General features: G+C 45.8%; 1 protein-coding gene across 1 annotated transcript in view; it reads right to left on the bottom strand.

Annotated features, from left to right (window-relative positions):
• Positions 1-22,675, bottom strand: part of CASR (calcium sensing receptor) — a 49,123-nt gene extending 26,448 nt beyond the window's left edge. Inside the window, exons 1-3 of the mRNA XM_055002828.1 lie at positions 22,491-22,675; positions 10,996-11,302; positions 3,822-4,700 (exon numbers count right to left, since the gene is read on the bottom strand). Coding sequence (XP_054858803.1) covers positions 3,822-4,700; positions 10,996-11,302; positions 22,491-22,675 — 1,371 coding nt within the window. The remainder of the gene's footprint in view (positions 1-3,821; positions 4,701-10,995; positions 11,303-22,490) is intronic.
• Positions 22,676-24,538: the final 1,863 nt, after the last annotated feature.

The raw sequence follows: 24,538 nt of genomic DNA, 5'->3' as shown, positions 1-24,538 counted from the left end.
TAAGTTGTCCTGAAGGGCGGTATATAAATCAAATATCATCATCTTCACCATCACCACCACCACCATCATCCTTTCGGGACCCCTTGCTCAATCTGTAGCTTGAAAGTATAGGTGTGAACCTTTTTCTTCTTGTTTTAAAGAAATGCTTGCAGCTGTTCTTTGTACCACATGGACTTCCACTGCACAAACATGCTATTTTAAAACAGACACCAGGAAGAGGGGTTGATCTGTTGACAAACACTCCAGCATGCAAGTGGAGCCAGAAGACCCTGCAGTAACCAGATGCCAGATAGCAGGAAACTCAGGCATGAGGCAGGGCCTTAGACAGCATGCAAACGCAGGGGGTCTGGGAGCCTGGGCCCTCAGAGTGAGCAATGCCTGAAAAGGCCAAGCGGTGGTGGCAAATACCAGAAAAAGAGACTGAAAGACCCTCTGAGGGTTAGGTGGAAGTGGGTGGGTGGAACGTGCCAGGCAGAGACTTGGACTGCCACTGGTTAGTTCCCAGACATCTCAGGGCCAAGCTACACATGACGAATGACACTTGAACAGCAAGTGGATTGAGTGGAGGGCAAGTGACCAGGGGGAAATACACTTGCTGTTCAAGTGTCATTCGTCATGTGTAGCTTGGCCCTTAGAGGGCAAGACGGGACAGTGCTCATGGGTCAGGGGGGCTCTTCCACCACACCATTCGTTTAGGAAATTCCAACTCTTGCCATTCAACACTAGACGTCTCTCAATCCTACTAACGTTATTCACTTGTTACTTCATTCATTCTAAATCAGAGCTATGCCCATAGGTTTTCCCCAGTGGGAGGAAAAGCAGCTCACTGGGATAAAGATTTTGGGCAAGACAATAGAGTTAAGAAGCCTCTCTGACCCAGAACCTACCTCCCCTTGAAAACTACAGCCCACCTGGCTGCTTTCTGTAAAACAATAAAAGAAAAGTTGGAAGCAAGAATCATACAATGACATGCAATGGGTCATTTCACTCACAGAGGGGTTTGCATGTTAGCTTCTCACACATAAAATGGTGCAGTTTTTACATGCATGCAGGTACACCTCTCTAAAGGGGTTCTTTCAGAGCTAAACTACACGAGACGCCCAACATGTGTTGGTTTCCTGCAAGTTTACCTGGGGAGTGTAGTTGGTCCAGCAGCAGCAGCAGCAGGGCCAGAAAATGGGAGGGAAAGAGTCAGCGAGGGGAGCCCAAAGCTGACAGGTGGCTAGAAGTGGCAGAAGGAGTTGCTGAGGCTGCCGCCACCACCTTTGACACGAGACTCAACCATCCCTTCCCCTCTCTGTGAGAAGGGATGGTTGAGACTAGCAGTGAAGGTGGCGGCGGCAGCCTCAGCAGCTCCTTCTGCTCCTTCTAGCTGCCTGTCAGCCTCGGGCTCCCCTCGCTGATTCTTTCCCTCCTGTTCTTCTGGTCCTGCTGCTGGGCTGGCTACACTTCCCAGGTAAACTTGTGGGAACCCGACACATATCGGGTGTCTCGTATAGTTTAGCTGTCAGGTGACAAATAATATCACATCCCCACAAAGGTCAAATGTGTTTCTATTCACCACACAAAGGAAAGGGAAAAAATGGGCCACATTCAGCATGATGCCTAGGCATTCAAACCCCTCCTCAGAGAAAGATGTGAAAGAACAAAACAAGTAATTGTGCAATCCTATACACCATTACTCCAACCTAAACCTGTTTGTTTCATGGGCTTAGAGTAGAAATCAGTGGCCTTACACTGGAGAAGCTCTGCACAGGGTTGCACTCTTTGAGTAAGGCCAACAGTCCCTGTTGCATGGAGGAGTTTTGAAATCAGGTTTCCTTCAGCACACCTGACCTGCACATGCCCGAATGCTGATGCCACGGTCCCCAAGCCCACCTCAGGAGGAAGGGCAGCCTTCCCAGCCGCACTGTGCTGCAGGTGGGACGTTCCTCGTCTGCCAGGCTGTTACAGTCTTTCTGAGAGCCCTTTCCCTGTGTTGAATCTTAAAGTGCTTTCTGAATCAGATGTGCCCAAGTAAGTAGAGGAGGAGGAGAGGAAAGGTCCTGTTACACACTGATCACTACCTGAGCAGAGAAGAGGGCCAGCGTTCCTTCTCTTTCCTCCCTGTGACTTCCTCCTAAGCAGGGCGTGTGCACGTATCACCTTTTCTAAGCTCTGATGGGTAAATCATTCAAACCCCCAGATGTTAAGAAACAATCTCCAACCTAAGCATTAGTTTTCTGTCATCAGATCCAAGCAATAAAGAAAACATGGATGCAGAGAGGAAAGATGAGATGGGGGAAAGCAGTGTGGGGAGGAATTAAATAGACAGGTGCAGAGGAATGATGGGATGTGGCAGAGGGGAGAGAGATGAAGGAAATGATTCTCAATTTGAGCTAAAGCCTGTTTGGAGAAGAGCCCACTCCTCTATCTGACAGAGCAGGCTCTCGGGGGAAAAAATTGGTGCCTCAACAAACACTGTGAATATGTTAAGAATGATTATTGTAATACTTGCAAAACAGTGCAATAAAAATGGCTGAGGAATGGCCATTCGCATATAAACACAGTTCAAAGACTACAGACAGAATCTGGGTTTAATGAATTCCTTTCAAGTATATAGATACCTAGTAGACAAAAAATGTTGTTCTGACCTCTTAGGAAGATGAGTATATTCACTGTCCTGTACAAAGACTGGCATCAACAACAGAAGAGAAACTTCTTTCCAATGTATTCAGACGTCTAACAGTGCAATCCTATGGAGAGTTACTCTAGTCTAAGCCCATTGAAGTCAATGGCCTTAGACTGGAGTAACTTTCCATAGGACTGCACTGCAAATCAGGAACCTATAATCTTCTACTTGGAGATTTCTAACAGCAGCCAGAGAAAGAAAGCTCATTCTTTAATTATTCACAGTGTTGCTTGTTGTGGCATTGCATTTTTCCTGTTATCTGCACCAGGGTTCCCCCTTATTTGTTTTTCTTCCAGAGTGGGCTCCAAGACAGGAAAGTTTATGGTAGAATAAAAACATGTTCGTCTTTAAGCATGACGCAAAACTCCTGTTTATTTTTCCTCCTTGGTCATGTGATCCTCATGGGTACCTCTGTTCTCTTCATCGTCTGCACAAACACACGGCACTGCCTTATCCCGAGTCCACTCGGAATGGCAGCAGATCGCCAAGGTCTCAGCTGGAGGTCTTTCACAACCTATCACTCAATCCTTTTTACTGGAGATGCTGGGGATCGAACCTGGGACCTGCAGTGTGTCAAACTGATGCTCTGCCATTGAGCCACAATGCTCCTGAAATGAAGCTGCCTCATACGGAGTCAAACCCTTGGTCTAGCAAAGTCTTGGATCAGTAAATCCAGGAGCTCTCCAGTCACCACCTAGAGGATGGCAACCCTATCTGCATGCCAACAGATGCTCTCCCACTGAGACACTGGAGGAGACTCTGTCATCCACATACACTCCATTTCCTCCCTCCCCTTACCTACAATGTTCAGGCCAAATATAATAGTCATGCTGGCAGGCAAGAAAAACTCTCCTGCATGTGATTTCACATGATCAGCATCCCATTAAAACTGGGCCCACAGCTACTAGGCATGCAACTTTATCACCCCAGCACAATGTTAATGGTCTAGCAGGATAGCAGAATGCACATGGCAGCCAAAGAGGATGGGAACACACACTGTTACAGATAAGTTGTTCCTGCCCGCTACTATCCCATTTAAATTAGACCATGAGCTTTTGCTAAGAAAGATATGGGAGAGATGCTATTCCATGTGGCCCTCGATCTGTAAAAGCACCGCACAAACATTCTGTATTTCAATGGACAAACTTACCTGCCAGGCCTCAACCTTCTTGATATCTGCACATGACCCATTTGTGAACAGCCCTTTCCCAGGGGTACATGTGTATATATCCTGCAAAGCGTGAGCAATGGAATAGACTGCCAAGTACACATTGTAAGATATCCGCAGGTGAGTATAATCCATGTATGGAGTCTCCACACTGGTGATGTTTTCCTCCCCGGTGCATGGGGGACGGAAGGCTGCAGTGCCATTTCCAGCTGCATTTTCTTCATGGCCCTTGTGGAAAGCAGCAGCCCCAAAATGGTTCTTATTACCCTCTGGCAGGTAGCAGTTAAAAGTCTCTTCCCAAAACTCTTTGATAAATCCATTGTTAGCTGACTTCTTAGGATGCACCTTCTGCAAAAACTCACGGAAGCCAGGGATCTGCCCTGCTTTGAGTGCAAACCCAATGGTGCCCCCCATGACATGGAAGAATTCTGGCATGGCTATCAGCGAAGAGCTGGCCCACGCCTCACTCGCCAGCCAAATTCTGCCTGTGATGTTACGTGTGACAATCTCTTTGATGAGGGGCTCCAGGTCTGGGGCGCTTGAGAAGACCACAATCACCTTGGCTGTGGAATTCTGGATGACCTTCACCACCTGCTGGAGCTGGTCCTCGGGCAGGTACTGGGCAATGAGCTCACTGAAGTCAATGCAGATATTTCTTTCTTCTGTCTCTTCCCGGAACTTTTCAATACCTGGCCGGCCATAATTGTCATCTGCTGCAATGGTGCCCACCCAATTCCAGCGGAAGTACTCCACAATGTCCGCCATGGCGGTGGCTTGATGCTCATCGTTGGGTATGGTGCGCAGGAAAGATTTGTACTCGTTCCTGTTGCTCAGGAGCCGGCTGGAGGAAGCATAGCTAACCTGGGTGAGGGGAAAGGGAACAAGTGGTAAAAAACTGCTAAGCTCAATGGATAAAAATATCACCTCCCCAATTCTGAAGGATTTTGTTTGTTCACATCTTATGATGGTACATAACACACCAAAGCCATATATCACACAAAACCATGGTTTGTACTTTCAAATGAAAGACAAAAAAAGTGAGAAAAACAAAACTGAATTCAGAACCAAGAAGGCTAAAGACCCAATCCACCGGGCAAATATTAAAATTATTAAATATAGAACATACATATATATCAATATACAAAAATACATGTTTATTACAGGATAATGTAAAAACTATTACAGGCTCAAATATAGCCTCAATTCAGATTAAAGTCATACAAAAAACTCAAACAAGAATCTTACGCAACTCTGACCAATTATGTTTCAGCCATGTGGCCTTCTTCATTGGTCAAGCATATTTATTCTACAGTAACTGAAGGCAATGCAATAATATGACAATAATTAATAAATATAACCAATAAATGACCAGAGTTATGTTGCAATTAATATCAATAACTCAAGCCAGCTGGGTGACCTTGGGTCAGTCACAGTTCTCTCAGAGCTCTCTCAGCCCCACCCACCTCACAGGGTGATTGTTGTTGTGGGGATAATAACAACACACTTTGTAAACTGTTCTGAGTGTGGCATTAAGTTGTCCTGAAGGGCGGTATATACATTGAATGTTGCTGTTGTTGTTGTTAAGGCACAGATGTACTTTAAAAGCCTCATTTAGAATCACCTTCTGCCCTATTTGGGTGTCTTGGGTGGTAATTCAATTGTGTACACACTACTATGTGACTCCAGACTGCACTTAGCATTGATTCTTCTTGAATCAAAATAGGAAAGTACACAACTGAGATATGCAGACAACACCACATTACTGGCAGAAAATAGAGAAGACTTGAAACGGCTACTGAGGAAGGTTAAGGGAGAAAGCACCAAGGCAGGATGACAGCTGAACATCAAGAAGACAAAAGGAAGGACTGTCAAGGAATCACACAATTTGAAGGCTGACAACTAGGAAACTGAATTTGTTAAAGATTTTCTATTCCTTGGCCGTTTCCAGACGGCTTACCTGCATCCGCTCCATGCCGCAACGTCGCGGATCTTGCCGGGGAAAACGCGAAATATCGCGTTTTCTCGCGCGAGTTTTGCGCGACGTCGCGCAAAACTCGCGCGAGAAAACGCGATATTTCGCGTTTTCCCCGGCAAGATCCGCGACGTTGCGGCATGGAGCGGATGCAGGTAAGCCGTCTGGAAACGGCCCTTGTCTCAATCATCAGCCAAATGGGAGACTGCCACGAAGGACTCAGAAGGAGATTGAGACTTGGAAGGGCGGCCACAAAGGAACCAAAAAGAGATCCTTAAGGATAAGGACATGTCACTGCTGGAGATCAAGATAATTCATACTGTGATATTCTCCATCATAAGGTATAGATGTGAAAGTTGGACAATGAAGAAAGCTGAAGACGATTGATTCACTTGAAATGTGGTGTTGGTGGAGATTTTTCCGGATACCATGGACAGCTAAGACAAACACGTGGGTTCTAGAGAAATCCAAACCTGAATTCTCCCCAGAAACTAAAATTACTAAACGGAGACCATCGTACTTTGATCATATCATGAGAAGACAAGACTCACTGGAAAAGACAATAATGCTAGGAAAATATGAGGGCAGTAGGAAAAGCAGAAGACCCAACATGAGATGGACTGACTAACTAAAGGGAGCCCCCAGCCCCCAGTCTGCAAGATCTGAGCGAGACCGTCAATGACAGAAGATTTTGGAGGATATTAATTCATAGAGTCATCGTAAGTCAGAAGTAACTTGATGGTACATAACATAAAACATACACAGGGCCATTTCAGGGGCAAAAACCAGAGGAGGAGGCCTAAGCCCTCTTCAGCACACACCAGACTCCTGGTCTGAATCAGGCTGAACAAATGCCTGAGGATTCAGTTTTTAAAATTGCTGGGAGTTTTTGAGCTTGGAATTCCCAGAACACAGCTGGTGTGTAGAGTTGCTAACTCCAGGCTGAGAAATGCCTGCAGATCCTGGGGCAAAACCTGGGGAGGGTGGGTTTGGGGAGGGGAGGGACCTCAGCTGGGAACAATGCCCTAGGGTCCACCCTCTAAAACAACCATTTTCTTTATAGGAACTGGCATCCCTTGTTTGAGGGTCCTTCCTCATCACCACAGCATCCATTCTCATAGCAGTCACACCAATTAGAGCCCTCAGAACTTGTGCATGCCACAATGCCTTGTGTAACTCTAGAAGCACAATCTGCCCTCTAAATTTACCTGCTGAGAAGGATGAGCTTGCTCCCCAACCCTCACTTGCTGGCAGATCACAGTGCTGCACAGGCAGGGGAAAAAATTGAATCAGGTGTAGTATAGGTCTTGGGAGGAAGCCACTGTCTTTATGGTGGAGGGACCATGCCAGCACGAGGGAGGGAACCGCTGACAAGGGAGCAGGGCAGGCACAGAGTGGAAGCGAGATGGGATCTTGTGCTTGCTCAGGGATGAACCTTACTCAAACAATGGGTTGGATCCAAGAATCCACTCGTGCAAGGATCATGGATCTTCCCCAATTTTCCTCCTCCACTAGCCATCTCTGAGCCCAGAAAAGTTGATTCCTGAGGCCACAGGACCCATGTGGGTGTTGCAATAGGCGAGTCAGCATGTCTGGACTTGGGGGGGGGGAGGTGCTGCATGTCTCTCTCTGTGTGTTATTTTCCCAATTAGCAAGATAATCTATATGCTTTAGTAAGCCGCCTGAGTGGTAGGTAACAAGTAAAAATCAACAAAATACAGGGAATTAAACTCGTCTCTTACTGACTTCAAACAGGAAGTTCTCACAATGCATCTAGAAAATGTTTGGGCTAACTTGTGGGGGGAAGGAATTTCTAAAATCTTTCCTAAACTCACACTGTTTGGATATGGCTTTCTGGAGATATCTCTACTAAAGCAGCATTATAAGGTCAGCGTAAGGAAGACAGGATCTAGGGCTAAGAATGGCCCATAAGGCAGAGGAGAACGAGGCACATACATGAAATGAATGCTTCAGACTGTCCTGCACCAGCCCGGGGGGCATTAGGCAGTGCCCTTACTTCATGCAGGGGGTAGCAAGGTTAAAGAGAAGGTTGCTGTGTGTGTGCACAACAAGTAACAAGTAAGGTTAAAGACACCACATATAATCTGGCTGGACCAAGTGAGAACCAAGTTGGCAGTACTAACTGCTGGCAAGTGGGCTCAACAATGGGTTACGGCAACAGCAACTGCCTGACCCAACTAATCTCAAGTTCCAGCTATGCAACGCAAACACTGTGGATATGAGAAGTCTAAAACTCTTGTGTCTTGATTTTCTGATGATGTATTGATACTCAGTGTCTCATCAACCAGAGAGTTCTGTGCAATAGCAGGGACATTTTTTAAAAAATAGCATGCAAAACTGTATAGATATCAACATGCAGACTTAAACATCCTACCCATAATAATATCAGATGAGAGTTGATCTAATGCTGTGGTCAAAATGCTGGAGAGGGTCTGGTTCAAATCTCGCTTCTGCCATGGACAATCCATGCTCAAAGGCAAAGCCTCACAGTTGAAGGATGGGAATAATGTCAACTCTGTCTTAATTTACAGAGTTTGAGGAAGGAGAACATAGATGTGCTTTAAAGCACTATATAAATGCTTACTAACATGCTGTCATTCCATGCACCTCTGCAGCAGAGTATGTTTCATCTTGTGTGGACACTTCTGTTTGTGCAAGATCGATGCTCTTCCATGAGCCATTGTAGAAATGGAATTACTAGCACAAGAAGCACACTCCATGGCAGAGGCTGTCTAGTGCATAGAAAACTCTTTTATAGGAAACAAACCATAGAATTTGGCACACTAGAATACCAAGCCAGAGGATCAAATGCTGAGCATAAGATTATGTTCTTGTTACCTGTTTGCTATCAAATCACATTTCCACATCTAAGGACCATTTCCTTCATTCCATTTTGTAAACATGGGGCACCTCTTCTATAGGGGGAATGGCTAATACATACTACTATTCCAGGGGGGGTGGGGACCGAAAAAGCCCCAGTCTTGTGGCACCCTAACAGCAAACACATTTTTCATTCTAGTATCCTCGGGCTACAGTCCACTTCCTCAGATGCAGATGATGAAGTAGGCCCTAGCTCACATAAGCTTATGCTAGAATCATAGAATCCTAGGGTTGGAAGGGACCTCCAGGGTCATCTAGTCCAACCCCTGGTACAATGCAGGAAATTCACAAATACATCCCCTCCCCACACCCCCAGGGACCCCTGCTCCGTGCCCAGAAGATAGCAAAACATCATCAGGATCCCTAGCCAAACTGGCTTGGGGGAAATTGCCTCCTGACCTCAAAGTGGCAATCAGCATTACTCTGGGCATGGAAGAAGGGGCCACGAGAACTAAGCACTGATGTAACCCTTCCTGCCCTCCCTCTCTTGATCTGCCTAGGTTCACAGAATCAGCACTGCTGTCAGATGGGCGTCTAGCCTCTGCTTAAAAACCTCCAAAGAAGGAGAGCCCTCCACCTCCCGAGGAAACCTGTTCTGCTGAGGAACTGCTCTAATGGTCAGGAAGTTCCTCCTAATGTTTAGAAGAAAACTCTTTTGATTTAATTTCAACCTGTTGGTTCTGGTCCAACCTTCTGGGGCAATGGAAAATATCTCCATGCCATCCTCTATATGACATATAAACATATTGAGGGTTACATAAAACTTAGGTTTGTTTTTGGTGCTACAGACTAACACAGATACCAGTCTAGGACTGGAATAGGGATCATTCCTGAAGGCAGAGAGATTCTGAGTGACACTCTAGGAATTCTTCTTAATCTCTATGACAAAGACCATAAAGGCACGGGAAAATTCCTAGAGTGTCACTATGGAGGCAATTTTTCAGCCATTTTTTCTCTCACACCACAATTTCTGAATCGGTGTCAACAGCCACCTATTTCTTTGCTGTTTCTCATCTGTGCCTTAGTAGTGGCTACTGTCTTTCAGTCTGTTCTGGTTCTCACAAACCCCCAGGGCTGCTTCTACTGCTTTCTTTGCAGAGTTTGGCCCCCTCTCCTTTTCCACAGCAGCAAAATGCATGCAGTCTGACCTAATGTGGCCTTGAACAAGAAACCAGTTTAATAATTCAGCGTTGTAATTTTTGCTATCACTTGTTGTTTCTTCTAGGTATGGATATATATTGACAACCCAAGGATGTCCAGCGATATGGACTCAGAACAAGAAGGTCCCACTGGTCCAAAAGCTACAGAACCGAGCCTTCAGGCTTTGCCAGCTTGTAGAATCCTGTTTCATCCAACACTTCTTCACAGGCTCATAACAATATAATAGACATCCAAATACTCATATGGTCTACTCTTTCATGATTACCTAGCTGGTTTCTTGTTCTACTTACGTCTAACTTCTTCCTCACCAGTTGGACTATGTTATAAATTGTGCCTATTGTGGATATTTTTGTAGACAGGAAGGACTGTGGACTGATTATTCTTGTATTTATCACTGTAATTATTATTGTATTTATTGGAATGGTTATTTATTCATAACACTTGGAGCACTTTGCACTTTAATAATATATAATTATAAACATTTAAAAATTTTGTTCAAAAAATGTATATTGTTTGTGCTTGTACACATATTAGTTGATTTCCTCCAGAAGGGTTTCCCTCGTTGGTTTCTAGTTTGGTTCCAGAAGTGCCCCCCCCGCCCCCGTTCTAATGTGGCCTTGGGCAACATCTCTCTAATCTTTCTTTGAAGGGTGCCAGTGAAGCCTTCTCTGCTCTCTAGTGTCTTGCAACCCTCCCCTGCTGCCGTCTGCTAAGAGTGCTGTAAGAGCTTCAGTAGGCGCTTTCTTCTCTCTCACATTTGTTGGTTTGGAATGTTCGCATTCACTTTGTCCCTTTCCCCTTTTCCTGTCACAATTGGTTCACAGTCACCAACCAGACCATTCTGAGGTACTTTTTTCTTAAGTTTTGGTTGTAGCTATACAGATGTTCTGATGCTAAGGACTGAAGGGAAATCCACATGAGATTTACTGTGAGATGTTGCACCAAACTCTTTTACTGACAGTTTTGTGGTCTTCTGTTTAATTTTTGGCCAATAGTAATTTTTGGTCCGCCTGTTATTAATCCTGGGGCCCAGGGCCAAGGTTTACCTGCCCTGGGTGGGCAAATAGCAAGCCAGGTGCAAGCCCAACACACACACACACATAATGATTATGTATTCAGTACCTGAGGTATGTAAAAGAGACCCAAAAGATTGGCCACAGCAGTAGAAATCCCAGAGCCAGTTGCTCCTACCACTGCAATTGTGGAGGGAATGTGCTCTGAGCAGTTGCAGAACTCATCCAGATTCAGGGAGTCAATCTTGTTCTGGGCCACAAAACTCAGCGTGGCTTCCAGGGCTTTGGAGACGGTGTTGCACGTGTCAAATATGCTGTATCCAAGGGTCATGTTGGGAAGCAGAGTAGGGCTGTTGTTGATCTCCTCTATAGCAAAGATCATCGCCTGCAGCCAGCGGAAGCCACGGAAATTATATCTAGAACAAAAGGGAGAAATCAGAACACATATGGGGGTGGGGGAGAGTGAAATAGAGGAGGCAATGTGTCCAAATAAAACGGGGGAAAAAACCAAAAATAAGATGGCTTGTATACTCCTCGGGCTAGCGATCCCTACAGAACAGGGCCGAGGGCCATTTCACACCCCTTACATGAGAGGAGGTCTTCTGCAAGTAAAGCACCATCAGATTGTAGCCAGCTTATGGAGACCCCAGAGGGTTTTCAAGGCTAGAGACATTCAGAGGTGGTTTGCCACTGCCTGACTCTATGTAATGACCCTGGAACTTCCTAGCTAGTCTCCCATTCAAGTACTAACCGGGGCCAACCCTGCGTAGCTTATGAGATCGGGCTAGCCTGGCCCATCCAGACCATGGCAGGCCAGCTAAATCAGATTAAATTGGCCATTCACAACTACCTCCCCTCCCCACACCCCTAGTGATCCCTGCTCCTTGCCATTTTCTGGGCATGGAGCAGGGGTCACCGTGTGTGTGTGTGTGTGGGGGGGGGGAGGTAGTTGTAAATTTCCTGCATTGGGCAGGGGGTTGGACTAGATGACCCTAGAGGTACCTTCCAACCCTATGATTCTGTGGGATCCAAGCACCATGTTTCTAGTGACAGCCAGACAGATGCTTTCAGGAACCAGACAGGCAAGGTATTCCTAATAGCTCTGCATAGCTGTCTGTTTATGCAGAATACTAGACTAAGAATACTAGACTATAGGAACTAGACTAAGAATACTAGACTATAGGAACATAGTCATAAACAAATAACAATACAGACACTTAGTGCCACTGTGTATGGTTTCAATACAGGTTCATATTTATGTGTATATCAATTAAGACAATAATGGGCCCAAATGATTACATGTGGGATTGCGCAATATGCGCTGCTGAAGGTGGGTTGTGAAACTGACAACTGCTCTCTTTACCAGTTTTAATTGTTCTAATTGTTTATTTTGTATTTTAAGCTGATGGAATCCGCTCTGAGCCTACTTGCAGTAGAGTGGACTACAAATCGAATAAATAATAAATAATAATAATAATACAATGCTCAAGACAAAAATATTGTTACAAAGCTCAAGACAAAAATATTGTTACAACAGTGCTGTGGTTACAACAACTGATAGTGCCAGTAATGAATGAGTCCCAAAGCTTATATATTATGTCCCTCCCAAAACATCAACATAATGAGTTTTCCAGATTTTTTTTCTCGTTTCGTGTATCTTCGTCAGATAGAACATTTCGTGATAAACCACAACAGGAACTATAATGTAAAATAAAATTAAACAATCAAGCAGTGATGTACATTGACCATAGTACAGACTCATGGAAATCAAAAACATATCCTATGTTGATTATTAAGCTGAATTCCACAACTGAAAAAAAAATATTTTCAACAAGTGCATGGTAATCTATTTCAACCCAAGCTAATTGGAAGCTGGCAACAATTCTTTCAAAACAAGCAACAATATCCTGAGATATTAGATTTTAAATATGGTAACATAACATAAAAGTTCCTTACAACATGCATGATGAAACGGAAACTTGCCAGGAGTTTTATAAATTTATTAACTGAAGGGAGACCCCAGTTCAGCAACAATATAATGGACCACGGTCTTCTGATCCATCAAAGTGGATCAGAGGTTCACTGGGAGTGAACTTCTACCATTTATATTCATTACTAAGCAGCAATCTCAGCTTTAACATTTAACATTTAAAGGTACAGGGTATCAGTCACAATTAAAAGGGTTACATTACACAAAACATGATAATTCATAGCTACTATTGAGTCCATGTGGAGTCCTCAATTTGATAATCAAATGAGCCTCTAGTCTTAATAATTCTGTTTGAATGTCTGATAAATTATATGTGTGAGGCATGAACTTCTGGATAACAAAACACTTTGTCTTGAGCTTTGTAACAATATTTTTGTCGAGCACTGTATACTAGTCTTATAGTCTTATCGATAAACACATAAATATGAACCTGTATTGAAACTATACACAGTGGCAGTATAGTGTTGCTAGGGATTCAAAAGGGTTAAACATAAGACTGGATAATACTAGCGACAAGGACCACTGTGGCATTATTTGAGTCCGTGGAGGATACAAATTGTATAAACCCTTAAGCAATAGTTTACAGAGGTAGTGGGAGAAAATTGTCTTGCTATCTACATCCTTATGAAAGGCAGATATAGCCGCCAAATGAACCTTAATAGCCGAGGAGGAAAGTCCAGCTTTACGCAGTGACACCAGATAATCAAAAATGTTACTCAATGGACATGTCTCGGGAGATATTCCCTGTGACTCTGCCCATAAAAGAAACCTATTCCATTTCAATGCACATGATCACCTGGTAGAAGGTTTTCGAGCATTCGAAATAATGTTTGATGTATTGTCGAAGGCTTAATGTTTGCTACCTCCTTCGAAAACTGAGAGTTCAATTTCTTATGAACCACGCCGTCATGTGTAGTCTGCTCAGGTTGTGGTGCCATGTCTTGCCAAAGCACAGTAAGTCTGGTACCACTGGAAGAGGCATGTAATTTCCCTTTACCATGCTCTTGAGAGAAGGAAACCACGGCTGACGTGGCCAGAAGGAAGCTATTACTATACAGTTGGTCTGGTCTGCCATGATCTTGCAAACTGTTCTCTGAATTAGAGGAACTGGAAGGAAGGCATAAAAAGCCCCCCCCCCTTACATTTGAAAGGCATCCCCCCTCGAGTCCTTGCCGAGCCCCCCTCTCGAACAGAACTGTTGCGCCTTCACATTCTCCTATGTGGCGAAAAGGTCCAAGTCTGGGCACCCCCATTTCTGGAATATTTGGTGAGCGTACTTGTCCTGGAGCACCTACTCGTGATGTGAATTCCTTAACCTGCTTAGATAGTCTGCTTTTGTATTTTTGGAACCTGCAATATGGAGTGCAGTAAGCGTAATATTTCGGGAAATAGCCCAGTCCCATAATTTGATGGTTTCCAAACACAGCTTTGACAACGCAAGTCCCTCCTTGCTTGCTTATATAAAAGACCGTAGTCATATTGTCCGACAGTCTCTTTTCCCTGTCACCATATCTGCAAGTGAGTTAAGTGAGTAATAAACTGCTCTTAACTCCAAAAAATGAATATGGTGCTCCTTTTCACTTTCTGACCACACTCCATTCACTGATACATCCTCACAGTATTCTCCCCAACTCTCAAGAGAGGTATCTGTAGTGGTAGTGATGTCATGAGTCGTTAAACCAAAGTGTATCCTTTTGTCCAGGTTGGTAGGGTCTGCCCACCATGACAGGGAACGTAAGACCTTTCTCGGAACGGAGAACTTAGACTGCAATTGTGAATTAAATTTTTTAACAAACCACAGTTGTAGGTGTCTCAGCCTTAACCGTGCCAGAGGCACCACCGTCGTAGTGGAGGCCATAAGGCCCAAAAGGAGCTGAATAAGATGTGCTGACTGGTACCTACATTTCTGAAACCATTGTACCAAGGCTATTATTCTCCTACTATGATATGAGGGTAAATATGCCCTATTAGTGGTGGCATCTAACCTTGCACCAATAAACAGTACCACCTTGTTTGACTCCAAATTAGACTTTTCCATATTAATCACCAGGCCCAAATTCTTGCAGGTGGCAAGTATGAGCTCCACATGAGAATACAGCTCTTCTGGAGAACGTGCCATGACCAACCAATCATCCAAATAAGGATAAACTGCACACCCCAACCTCCTCAGGTGGGCTATCACCACTGCTATACACTTGGTGAACACCCTTGGGGCTGTAGCCAGCCCAAAGGGTAATGCTGCATATTGGAAGTTCTCGCCCTTAAAATTAAAACGTAAGAACTTCCTGTGTTTGGGACAGATAGCAATATGAAAATATGCATCCTGCAAATCTACAACTGAAAACTAAGAATTTTCTGGAATCATATTAATGACCCAAGGTAATGTGACCATCCTGAATTTCGATACATGCAAGTATTCATTCAACTCCCTCAGGTCTAGGATGAGCCTCTTCCCCCCATCCTTCTTATCCACTAAGAAGAATCGAGAGTAAAACCCAAAGTGGTTATCCCAAGAGGGGACCCTCTGCAGAGCCCCTTTGTTCAATAAGGATTCAATTTCTTGCTGCAACTCAGGCAGCTCGTTTAAAGGAGCGTGCAAAGGTAAATAAGTAGGAGGCAAGGTGTCAAACTCCAGTTTATAATCTTCTTTAATGATAGACAACACCCATGCATCCTCACAGACAGCCTGCCAAGCCTCAAAAAATTGTGACAATCTGTCAAAGAACAGCAACTGGGCATTCGATGTAGACTCTCCTAGTCATAACTGGTCTCTCCGACCCTGAGACTGATCTTTGCTGGCGTCGGATTTGATTTGCGATAGAAGGAGGTATGGCATGACGACTGCAGCAGCACACCGTAAGACCTTGCAGTCTGCCTGTCATCTGTCGCTTCCGAGAATAAAGTAGTCCCTTCAAATGGCATGTCTTCAATCTTATTTCTCGTTTCCATGGGCAGAGCAGTTGCTTGTAGCCGTGCATGCCTTCTGAGAACAACAGCCGTATGTAGACCTCTAGCAGCAGTATCCAGTATGTGTCTGCTGGTACAGATCTGCTGCTTAGATAGGACAATGGCCTCGTCATGGATCTGTTTAGCTAATATCTTCTTCTCTTCAGGCAATCCCTCTTGTCCCACAGCAAGATCTGATAACCACCCATGATGGCCAAAAAATTAGCCATCTTAATCGTGAGGGAAGAACCCAAGTAATACTTCCTGCCCACGGTATCCAGTTTATGACCCTCCTTGTCAGCTGGTGTAGCGAGACTGCCCTGCCTCTGGTGTACCTGAGGCTCCTCCGCTATCATGGAGGAAGTTGGCGGGTGCACAAACAAATAGGGACATTTATCCCTTTTGATCTTATAAAGGGCTTCCACTTTCTTTGCCATGGCAGGAATGGAAGCAGGCTTTTGGCGCAGTTCATCCATAATTTCAACAAAGTCCTCTATCACTGGGAAGGTCACCACCTCTGGGGTGTCAGAGTATATGTGTTTCAGGATACTGTCCCGAGATTTTGGTTGAGGAGTTGATACGTCTATGTCCAACAATTTAGCCATGTGCCTCATCTGATCAGCGTACAGCTTGTAATCAATAGCAGCCCCCCCCAGTACCTCCTCAGGGGGCGGTTCAGATGTGAAGCTGGGGCTCCCCCCGGAACCGAGAAGTTCAGCCTCCAACTCTGAGCCCCGTCTTGGTGTCAAGGGTCGGGCCCTTGGGTGCCACATCAGATCCAAGTCATGCGATCTGCTTTGGGTAGACTTGGGCACCCCTGGAAATGGATACGGTGGGAAAAAATTCCAGTCTTGTGGATAGCCAGGCATAGGATAGGGTGGATACCAAAGTGGCCTCTGGTATCGAGATCTGTCATTGGAACTAGACCGCCGCCTCCGACACTTGGCTCTATTTGAACCTTCAGTCAAGGCTATCAACACTGAGCTCAACCTCCATTTTGATGCCGGGGAAAGAGTCTGTCTAGGTGATTCAGATAATGGCACTGGAACCGGCAAAGCAGCTCGCTTGCGATACTTATGCCTACTCTTGTCCTTGTGTTTGCACGGTCTCGAGGTCGATGCTTCCATTCCATCTGGAACCGGGGACTTCAACCTTCTCCTTGCCAGTGATGAGACATCTTCGTCCAGCTGTATCACGCTGGCCCTGAAATGGGCTGAGGATGTAGTATCCCGAGACTGAGATCGGGGCCAGTTTTGATCCTTGGGAACCAATGGATCCAACGGCTGATCTGCAGGTGTCAGATCCGACGCCAACGCTTCCGTCAGGGTTCCTGGGGCTGAATGTTTAGCTTGCTCCGCCAGAGCAGATTTCTTTGCTGCCAGGCTTGTGGGGACAGACATCGCCTTGTTCTATAACATCACCTTCAGCCTCAAAGCTCGGTCTCCTCGTGCTTTGGGGTTGAACAATTGGCAATGTTTGCACCTTTCGACCACATGCCCTTCCCCCAGGCAGGCCAGGCACAGCGAATGGCCATCAGTCCTGGCTATCTTCATTCCACAGCCCTCACATTTTTTAAAGAGTGACTTGTCCACCACAGGGATAGTAGAAAAAGTCATGCCCAGCTGCGGATGGGGAGAAAAAAGGAGAGGGGAGGGGAAGTCAACTTACCCCCTCAGAACTCCGTGATTATACTAATTATTATACTAAATTTAACTATTATTACTATCCAAACACTACTAGACTACTAAACTACTAAACTAACTATGAACAACAACTCTAAACTCTAACAATTCAACTACAACACGAAGCCTTGCTGAGAAAAACCGTCCGCTCCTTGCAGTGGCAGAAAATGAACTGAGGGATAGGGGAGGTGGGCTCCTCACCACGTGACTGTTTCAGTAGGAAAAAGCCAGCTCGGCACGATTAGCCTAAAAGCTTGAGAATCCTGCTCTGGATGGATGGCCTGTGCAAGCGCAGTCCCAATGTGGGACTGCACTGAAGACCATAGATGAACCATAGGTTACACATGTTGCACACTTGGAACCGGGTATGGTTCTGCCCTATGGGCTCACCCTAAAAATGTGTGCCATAGGGAGCCATAACCTATGACAGAAGAGCGGTAATGTTTCTTTACCATTGTAGATATCCCCTCAATGGCCTAAAGTGTTAGGATGTCGGCTCTGGCTGAGGACCTACCATTACGGCTTGAAAGAGAAGAGCCAGCCTTCCCTGCTGAAGAGAGGGGGCAAGTATGTGAACAAAAAGGTCTGTTTAGATACTGCCAAGAGGCAGAGAGAAACATCCTGTTATCACTGTGAGTTGGCTGAATCACTGGGAGGTGTAGGATGTGGTTAAGTGGTTCGCCTGTGAATCAGCACTCTCCTGGTTCAAATCCCACTACTGCCATCAGCTCAGTAGGTGGCCGTGGGTAAGCTGCTCCTCTCAGCCCCAGCTCCCCAGCTGTATTGTGGGGATAATAATAACACTAACTTGTTCACCGTTCTGGGTGAGGCACTAATCTGTCTAGAAGAGTGGTATATAAGCGCAGTTATTATTATATTATTACTAGCTTGATGCCCATGCTTTGCTACAGTATTTAACTACTTTAAATCCAGTCAAAATATTTATGGGTACGTAACATTTTTTGTTTGGGGGGGGGGTTGAACTGGTTTTGTAGTATAATAGCATAGTATTAGCATATAACAGCTTCACAAAAGTGTTTGAATAAAGTGGAGCATGTTGATGCCTAAAACTGATGAAGTGAATTTCTAAATGTAACATTTATTGAAGAGATTTTTAAAAGGAAGATTGTACCGCAATAAATAAAGTGAAAAAATACGTACAAACGGATTTTTTTCTACTGAAGGACCTCTTTGTAGATCTCATTGGTGGTTTTCCCCCACTTTGGAGCCCCCACTTTGAGGAGAAACTTGTGGGCTTGGAAGCCAGGAGGGTTGAGCATGTTGGAAGCCAGGAGGGTTGAGCAGGGGGGGAACCCTTGAGGGGGAACTGCAGTCTCTTGAATTTGAAAGGGTTCTCTGATGGTATTAGTGGTATGAGTGGTATGAACACTGACTCCCTCCAAGCACTACCAGTGAACAATATTGCCTTGATGATGTTCCTGTGGAGGGCTTTCACTCACAGTCTAGTTCCATTTTAGTTTGGGTGGGTTGAGGTTCCAGAGCAGCATCGCTGGAGCCCCCACTTTGAGGAGAAGCTTGAGGGCTGGACTTCCAGGAGGGTTGAGTGTGTTGAGGAACAACATATGGGTAGTGGACCACGTCATCCACTTGCATCACTGAATCCCCAGATCTGTACTCCATTTCTGTCCCTTTGAGGGAGTTGTGTTTCAATAATGATGGCAGCCTTGTCATTCTTGAGTGTCAGAATGGCACGCTTGCATAGCCAGTCCATGGACTTCTCCGTAATAGTGGCGATATCAGGGTCTATCGTGGCTGTTAGGTCTGCTGGGGTCGTCACTGCTGTGGCCAGGCCTGCAGGGATGGTCACCTTTCCCTTGGACTCGGGATACTCTCTGTCACCTATTTTTAATAGGAGTCCAGAGAATTCCCCAGCGGTCAAGTGGACCCTCTCAGGTGGACCCTCTTAGTGAGAGTTTCCTGATGAGGGTCCACAGATATGATGCCTTGACAACACACGGTAACCTCGTCAGCTCGAGCTTCCCTTGGTACTACTGGCAGAGTCTGCCAGAAGTCTCCAGCCAGCATCACAGTGACTCCCCGCATCACTCTCTAATTTCCCCTGACATCTTTTAGGGTTATGCTCAGTGCCTCAAAACATCCCTTGTGTGCCATGGTGCTCTCATCCCAAACAATAAGCTTACAGTTCCACAGCACTTGGGCCATGTTGCTTTGTTTTAAGATGCTGAACAGGAGGGTTTCTGCATGGATGAGGTTAAGAGGCAGCTTGAAGCTAGCGAAGGATCATAGGCCATGCCTGAGTGAGCCTTGACCTTCCATGGAAGTGAGCGCCTCTCTACTCGTCTTCCAGGATTGCTTTGCTCATAGAGAGACTCTGCCGCTCTGTGCACCTTTGGGTGATCTTGCTGGTACTTGGCCACTGCTGCTTGGTACACCGCAGGACTATGATGTGCATATTTCTTTGCTGCATCTTTAAGTTGCTTCTTCCTTTTAGCATCAGTGTATCTTGCACAACATCTGCCATAAGGATTATTGGCGGCAGTAAGAGGTGATGGCTGTGAGAGGTGTGAGGTGGAGTTGGACTGAGGGAGGGGTGGTGTGGTGGGCCCTTCGGCAGGTTCATGTGAGAGGTTCGCATTGAAATGGCCCCTAGAAAGGTCATGCACCATCTCCCTATGAACATTTAAAAACTCAGTTGCCTTATTGTCTTTTATATAAAATCCTTATTCAGGAGTCCTGTTCTGTCCTTCTTCAACTGTCTGTAGTGTCCTTGACCTTATTTTTACCTCAGAGCACAGAGTTCCACAGCTGACCCATCTGAGAGAGGGGGGTGCAAGCAGGCAGGCCTCACAGTAGGGTTGCCAGGTCCAGGTTGGATAGAGTGGGGTTTGGGGAGGGGCCTCAGATTGGTATAATACCATAGAGTCCACTGTCCAAAGCAGCCATTTTCTCCAGGGGAGCTGATCTCTGTCACCCGGAGATCAGTTGTAATTCTGGGAGATCTCCAGCCACCACCTGGAGGCTGGCAGCCCTACACCACAGGGAGATTGGCAACCCTGGTGAACTTTGAGGGGAAGACTGGGAGGTGTATTTTACCTCAGGACACATTCAGAGACTCCCAATAGCAACTGTTTGGAATGTTGGCCCCATATGCAAATGACCTTGAAAGCTAGCCCAATCAGGGCAGAGTGGCTGAGTTGGCAGTTGGCAGGGCGGGGGAGGAGGACCCTGCCAGCCACACAGGGAAGCTGTATCCCTATGGGGAAAGACATTTGACCCCTTTTTACCCCCTTAGGGGGCGAATTTCTTAAAATCCCTTCTTAGTGAGCCCCTCCATCACAAAAGGAACATCCTCCCCAAATTTCACGTTTCTAGGTCCAGGGGTTTGGGCTGGGCGTTGATGAGTCAGTCAGGACACTTGTCTTTGTATATATAGATTACTCTCGCTGGAGATTTGTTTTGGGGATATTGAATCTGCTGCTTAGCAGGAGCGCTCCTGGACTTCCACCTGCATATCTGAAAATAAAGCAAATTCTACAAAAATGCAGTAAGTCTTTGGTCATCTCTCCTCCAAGGGAACCAACTCAGATAAGCACAGTTCCTGGAACTTCTCAGGGCTTGGGGAAGTGAAGAGTGCCTAATGACAGTGCCGGTCCAACTAGCCAGCGGTACAATTCAGTGGTCGCCTTTCTATACGGCAAATTTCCCCAGGGGGGTGCAAGTTACTGGTCATATTCAATCTTTTCCAGCTACGAGAACAATCCAAACTATGGTTAAACTCTATAGTTTGCAGCAAATCCTAGAGCATCCGTCTGATGTGATGAAATCACTTCGTTTGGCACTAGAAGTGACACTGTATGCCAGCCCAACACTCCATCTTTGCCCTTCCTCTGTTGGCCTGTCAAGTGCTATGGGACATTCCCAGGAGGTCTCCCACTTGCCCTTTTATTCCAGTCCTGCCATCTACTCACAGAGTTGATCCCCCTACCCCAAGCCAGGTTGTAACAACACAACTCTGCCCTCTGAATTGCCATTTTCTACAAGGGAACTGATCTCTGTTGCCCCTACCTAGAACTTGGCAACCCTGGAATGAACTATTGTTCCCCGGATCACAAGTTTGGAAGAAAACACACCCACAAATCAGTAAGAATGTAAAAGCCAGTAATGTCTCCAAGGTGAGAACATATACATGGAGGAAACATGGTTAGTGGAAGGGGACATACTTTACATGTAGAAGGTCCTGGGTTCGGTCCACAGCATCTCCAGATGAAAGGATCCCAGGGAGTAGACCTGGGAAACACCCTTCTCTCTGAGTCTCTCTACACGAGGCTCTATGAGTCTCTACACATGTTGGGAAATGCAATGTTAGCTGGGAAGGGTAGTTTAAAAAGACAGCGCTGGTGATAGAGCAAAGGTTTTGCTATACATTGGAGCTGTGTTAAGGGGCTGTGAAATGCTAGAAGAGAAACTTCAGACCATTATAACCTCTCCAGGCCCAAGCCCAGCTCTGGAAGGCAGCTCCAGCCCATTTCCATTCCTCACTGCCCTCTGGCTGCACTCCCACCCAGCTTTAGACTGGAGAGGTGAAATTGACAGAGCTTTTGGGGAGGCGAAGATGAAATTAACAACTCCTCTGAGGACCGATCTCCTCTGCCTCTGAATTTTTAAACTATGCTTCCCAGCTACACTTGACAAACACACACCGAGGTGTCTTGTGTAGAGAGACTTTACCAGAGACATTGGAGAGCAGCTGTCAGTTACAGCTAGACTGGATGAATGGTGTGACTGTGTTTAAGGAATATTTGCATAGTGGCAGAACTGTCAAGTACAGTGGAAAGGTATGTCTAAATTGCACGTCATACTTTGAGAACCAAGCCACTTAAATAACATCTGGACAGTCTTTTAGATTGCTTAGCGACACAACACTTAATTCCCATTTGGGAAAAAGAAATGTATTAGGCTTTTGGCAAAGGAGCACGTTTGTTACACATGCTCACTCGAGCTTACCTTATGCACTCGACAGATTCTGGCCTAGATTTCAGATCCTGGTGTTTTGCAGCCACTCCAAAATGAATGGGGAACAGGCCCCCGAGAATAATGTCTCCTTTCTTCTGTGCCCTTTGATTGGGTCCATAGGCAGAGGTATTCCAAGTGAATGCAAAGAGGAGGAAACAGAAGCTATATAAAGTCATCATTCCTCTGGTTCACAAGGGGGATTACAAGATGCAAACTTCAAAATGGGAGTATATGAAAATGACTAGGCCATGTAACCTCCAATGAACTTTTGCTCTTCTGAATGCCGCACACTTGGGATGTGGTGAGCATGCCTGGGACAGAGTAAGTGGCAGGATAGTAGCCCCAGAGCTTGCATCTCCTTAGCTGTCTTATCCATCGCAATTCACTGGTCCAGCAGCTTCTTGCGTCTTCAGAACCTCCAGGGTATTAGGCAGAGTTCATCTTTACGACCTCCTACAACGAGATGTTAGAAAGTAAACCTCAGAGGTTATTGAGTTTTCGTTTTCTGAACTGCTTTGTGCACATGGGTTGAAAGATGATTTTTTACAAAAATAAAATTATCTCTCTCTTTCATACAAGCCCAACTCCACTGGCTTAGTATTCACAACTCAACACAGTTGGATCCCTCATTCCATCCTGGGCAGAAAAACAGAAGAAAAAGAAATACTGCAAATTAAAGAGACTTTCCAAAAATGTTCTTTGCTGAGCACACAAACTACCTCTGTGATCATCATATATACTAAGAGACAAGTGCCCCCCTTAATGGATACTTAACCTCGCTGTGAGGAGGAACTTTGAAAGCAAAGACATGTTTTTGCAATCTTGGGTTGCCCAAAAATTACAGAAAAGAACAAAACAAAATTGAGGGGGTTTAAATCTCCCCAAACCCTTCTGGGTTCTCTGCACATGCTCAGTTGTGAACAGATGGTCCCACATGAACTGTATGGCAGCAAGATGCTCCCAACCCGGCTGAAGTTAAAACTAGCCAGGTCAGAAGTGGCATGCTGACGCTGAAGGCACAGAGCCCCTCCCAGCCACTGGCTGCTTAAGATGCTGGTAGCCAAGTGGCACCTGGGACTGGGCATCACCTCTCCCCAGATTGTCCCGCCTGGCTGGACGCCAACGCAGGCTCTCCCAGTGCAACAGCGAGCATCTGCAGGCACCCACTACACCACTGCAAGAAGAAGGAAGAAGCAAGGGGGAAGGTTTCTGGGAAAGTCGGGGAGAGGGAAGGGAAAGTGACAACAGCGGCAACCAAACAAGCAAAGGGAGTCAAAAGAGGAAGCAGCCACAGCAGCGAAAGCACAACTGGGGTTGTCTGGGGAAAGAACTTGGGGGAGGGGACAACCGCAGCCAACATGGCGAGGCTGGAGGAGAAGCCACTTCAGGCACCATTAAGAGCCCTGAGACGACTAGGGAAGGCAGGGTCGCCTGACGGAGGGGGAGACCCAGCTCCCTGCAGTCCCCCCACCCCACACACTCTGCATTCTCGTGGGCCCTACTTGTGTGAAACTATTTGAAGATGGTCCCTGACTTGGTACTCTCTTCCTCACATCTCAGGCTGGAATGTTGTTTGTGTAATGATTCCGAAGGGGTGCATCTCCAGTCAGGAAATATAATCTTGCCTTATAATTTCCGTGGAATTGAAAGGAAGAAAGAGAACTCTCCTAAGGCTAAATGCAAGTAGCAGAATACATACAGCTAAAAACAAATTATTGGGAGGGAACGTGGCGTAGTATAACCCGATCTTGTCAGATTTCAGAAGCTAAGCAGGGCTGATACTTGGATGGGCAACCACCAAGGAAGACTCTGCAGAGGAAGGCCCTGGCGAAGCCCCTCTGCTTCTCACATGGCTTGAAAGCACTTTGCTGTGGATGCCATAAGTTGGTTGCAACTTGACAGCATGCATGTATGTAAACATGAAGTCACAGACCTTCTGTTCATCTCCACCTCTTTCCTATCCTTTTATTGTATCTACAGGCTTAAGACTGTTATTAGTAACCTCCTTGGGGACCAATTTTTGGTACCCTGTTAATTAT

This window comes from Eublepharis macularius, chromosome 18, assembly GCF_028583425.1.
Source record: "Eublepharis macularius isolate TG4126 chromosome 18, MPM_Emac_v1.0, whole genome shotgun sequence".
Lineage (NCBI taxonomy): Eukaryota > Metazoa > Chordata > Lepidosauria > Squamata > Eublepharidae > Eublepharis > Eublepharis macularius.
Note: the sequence above shows the minus strand (reverse complement) of the source record. Positions and strands in the feature narration are given on the sequence as shown.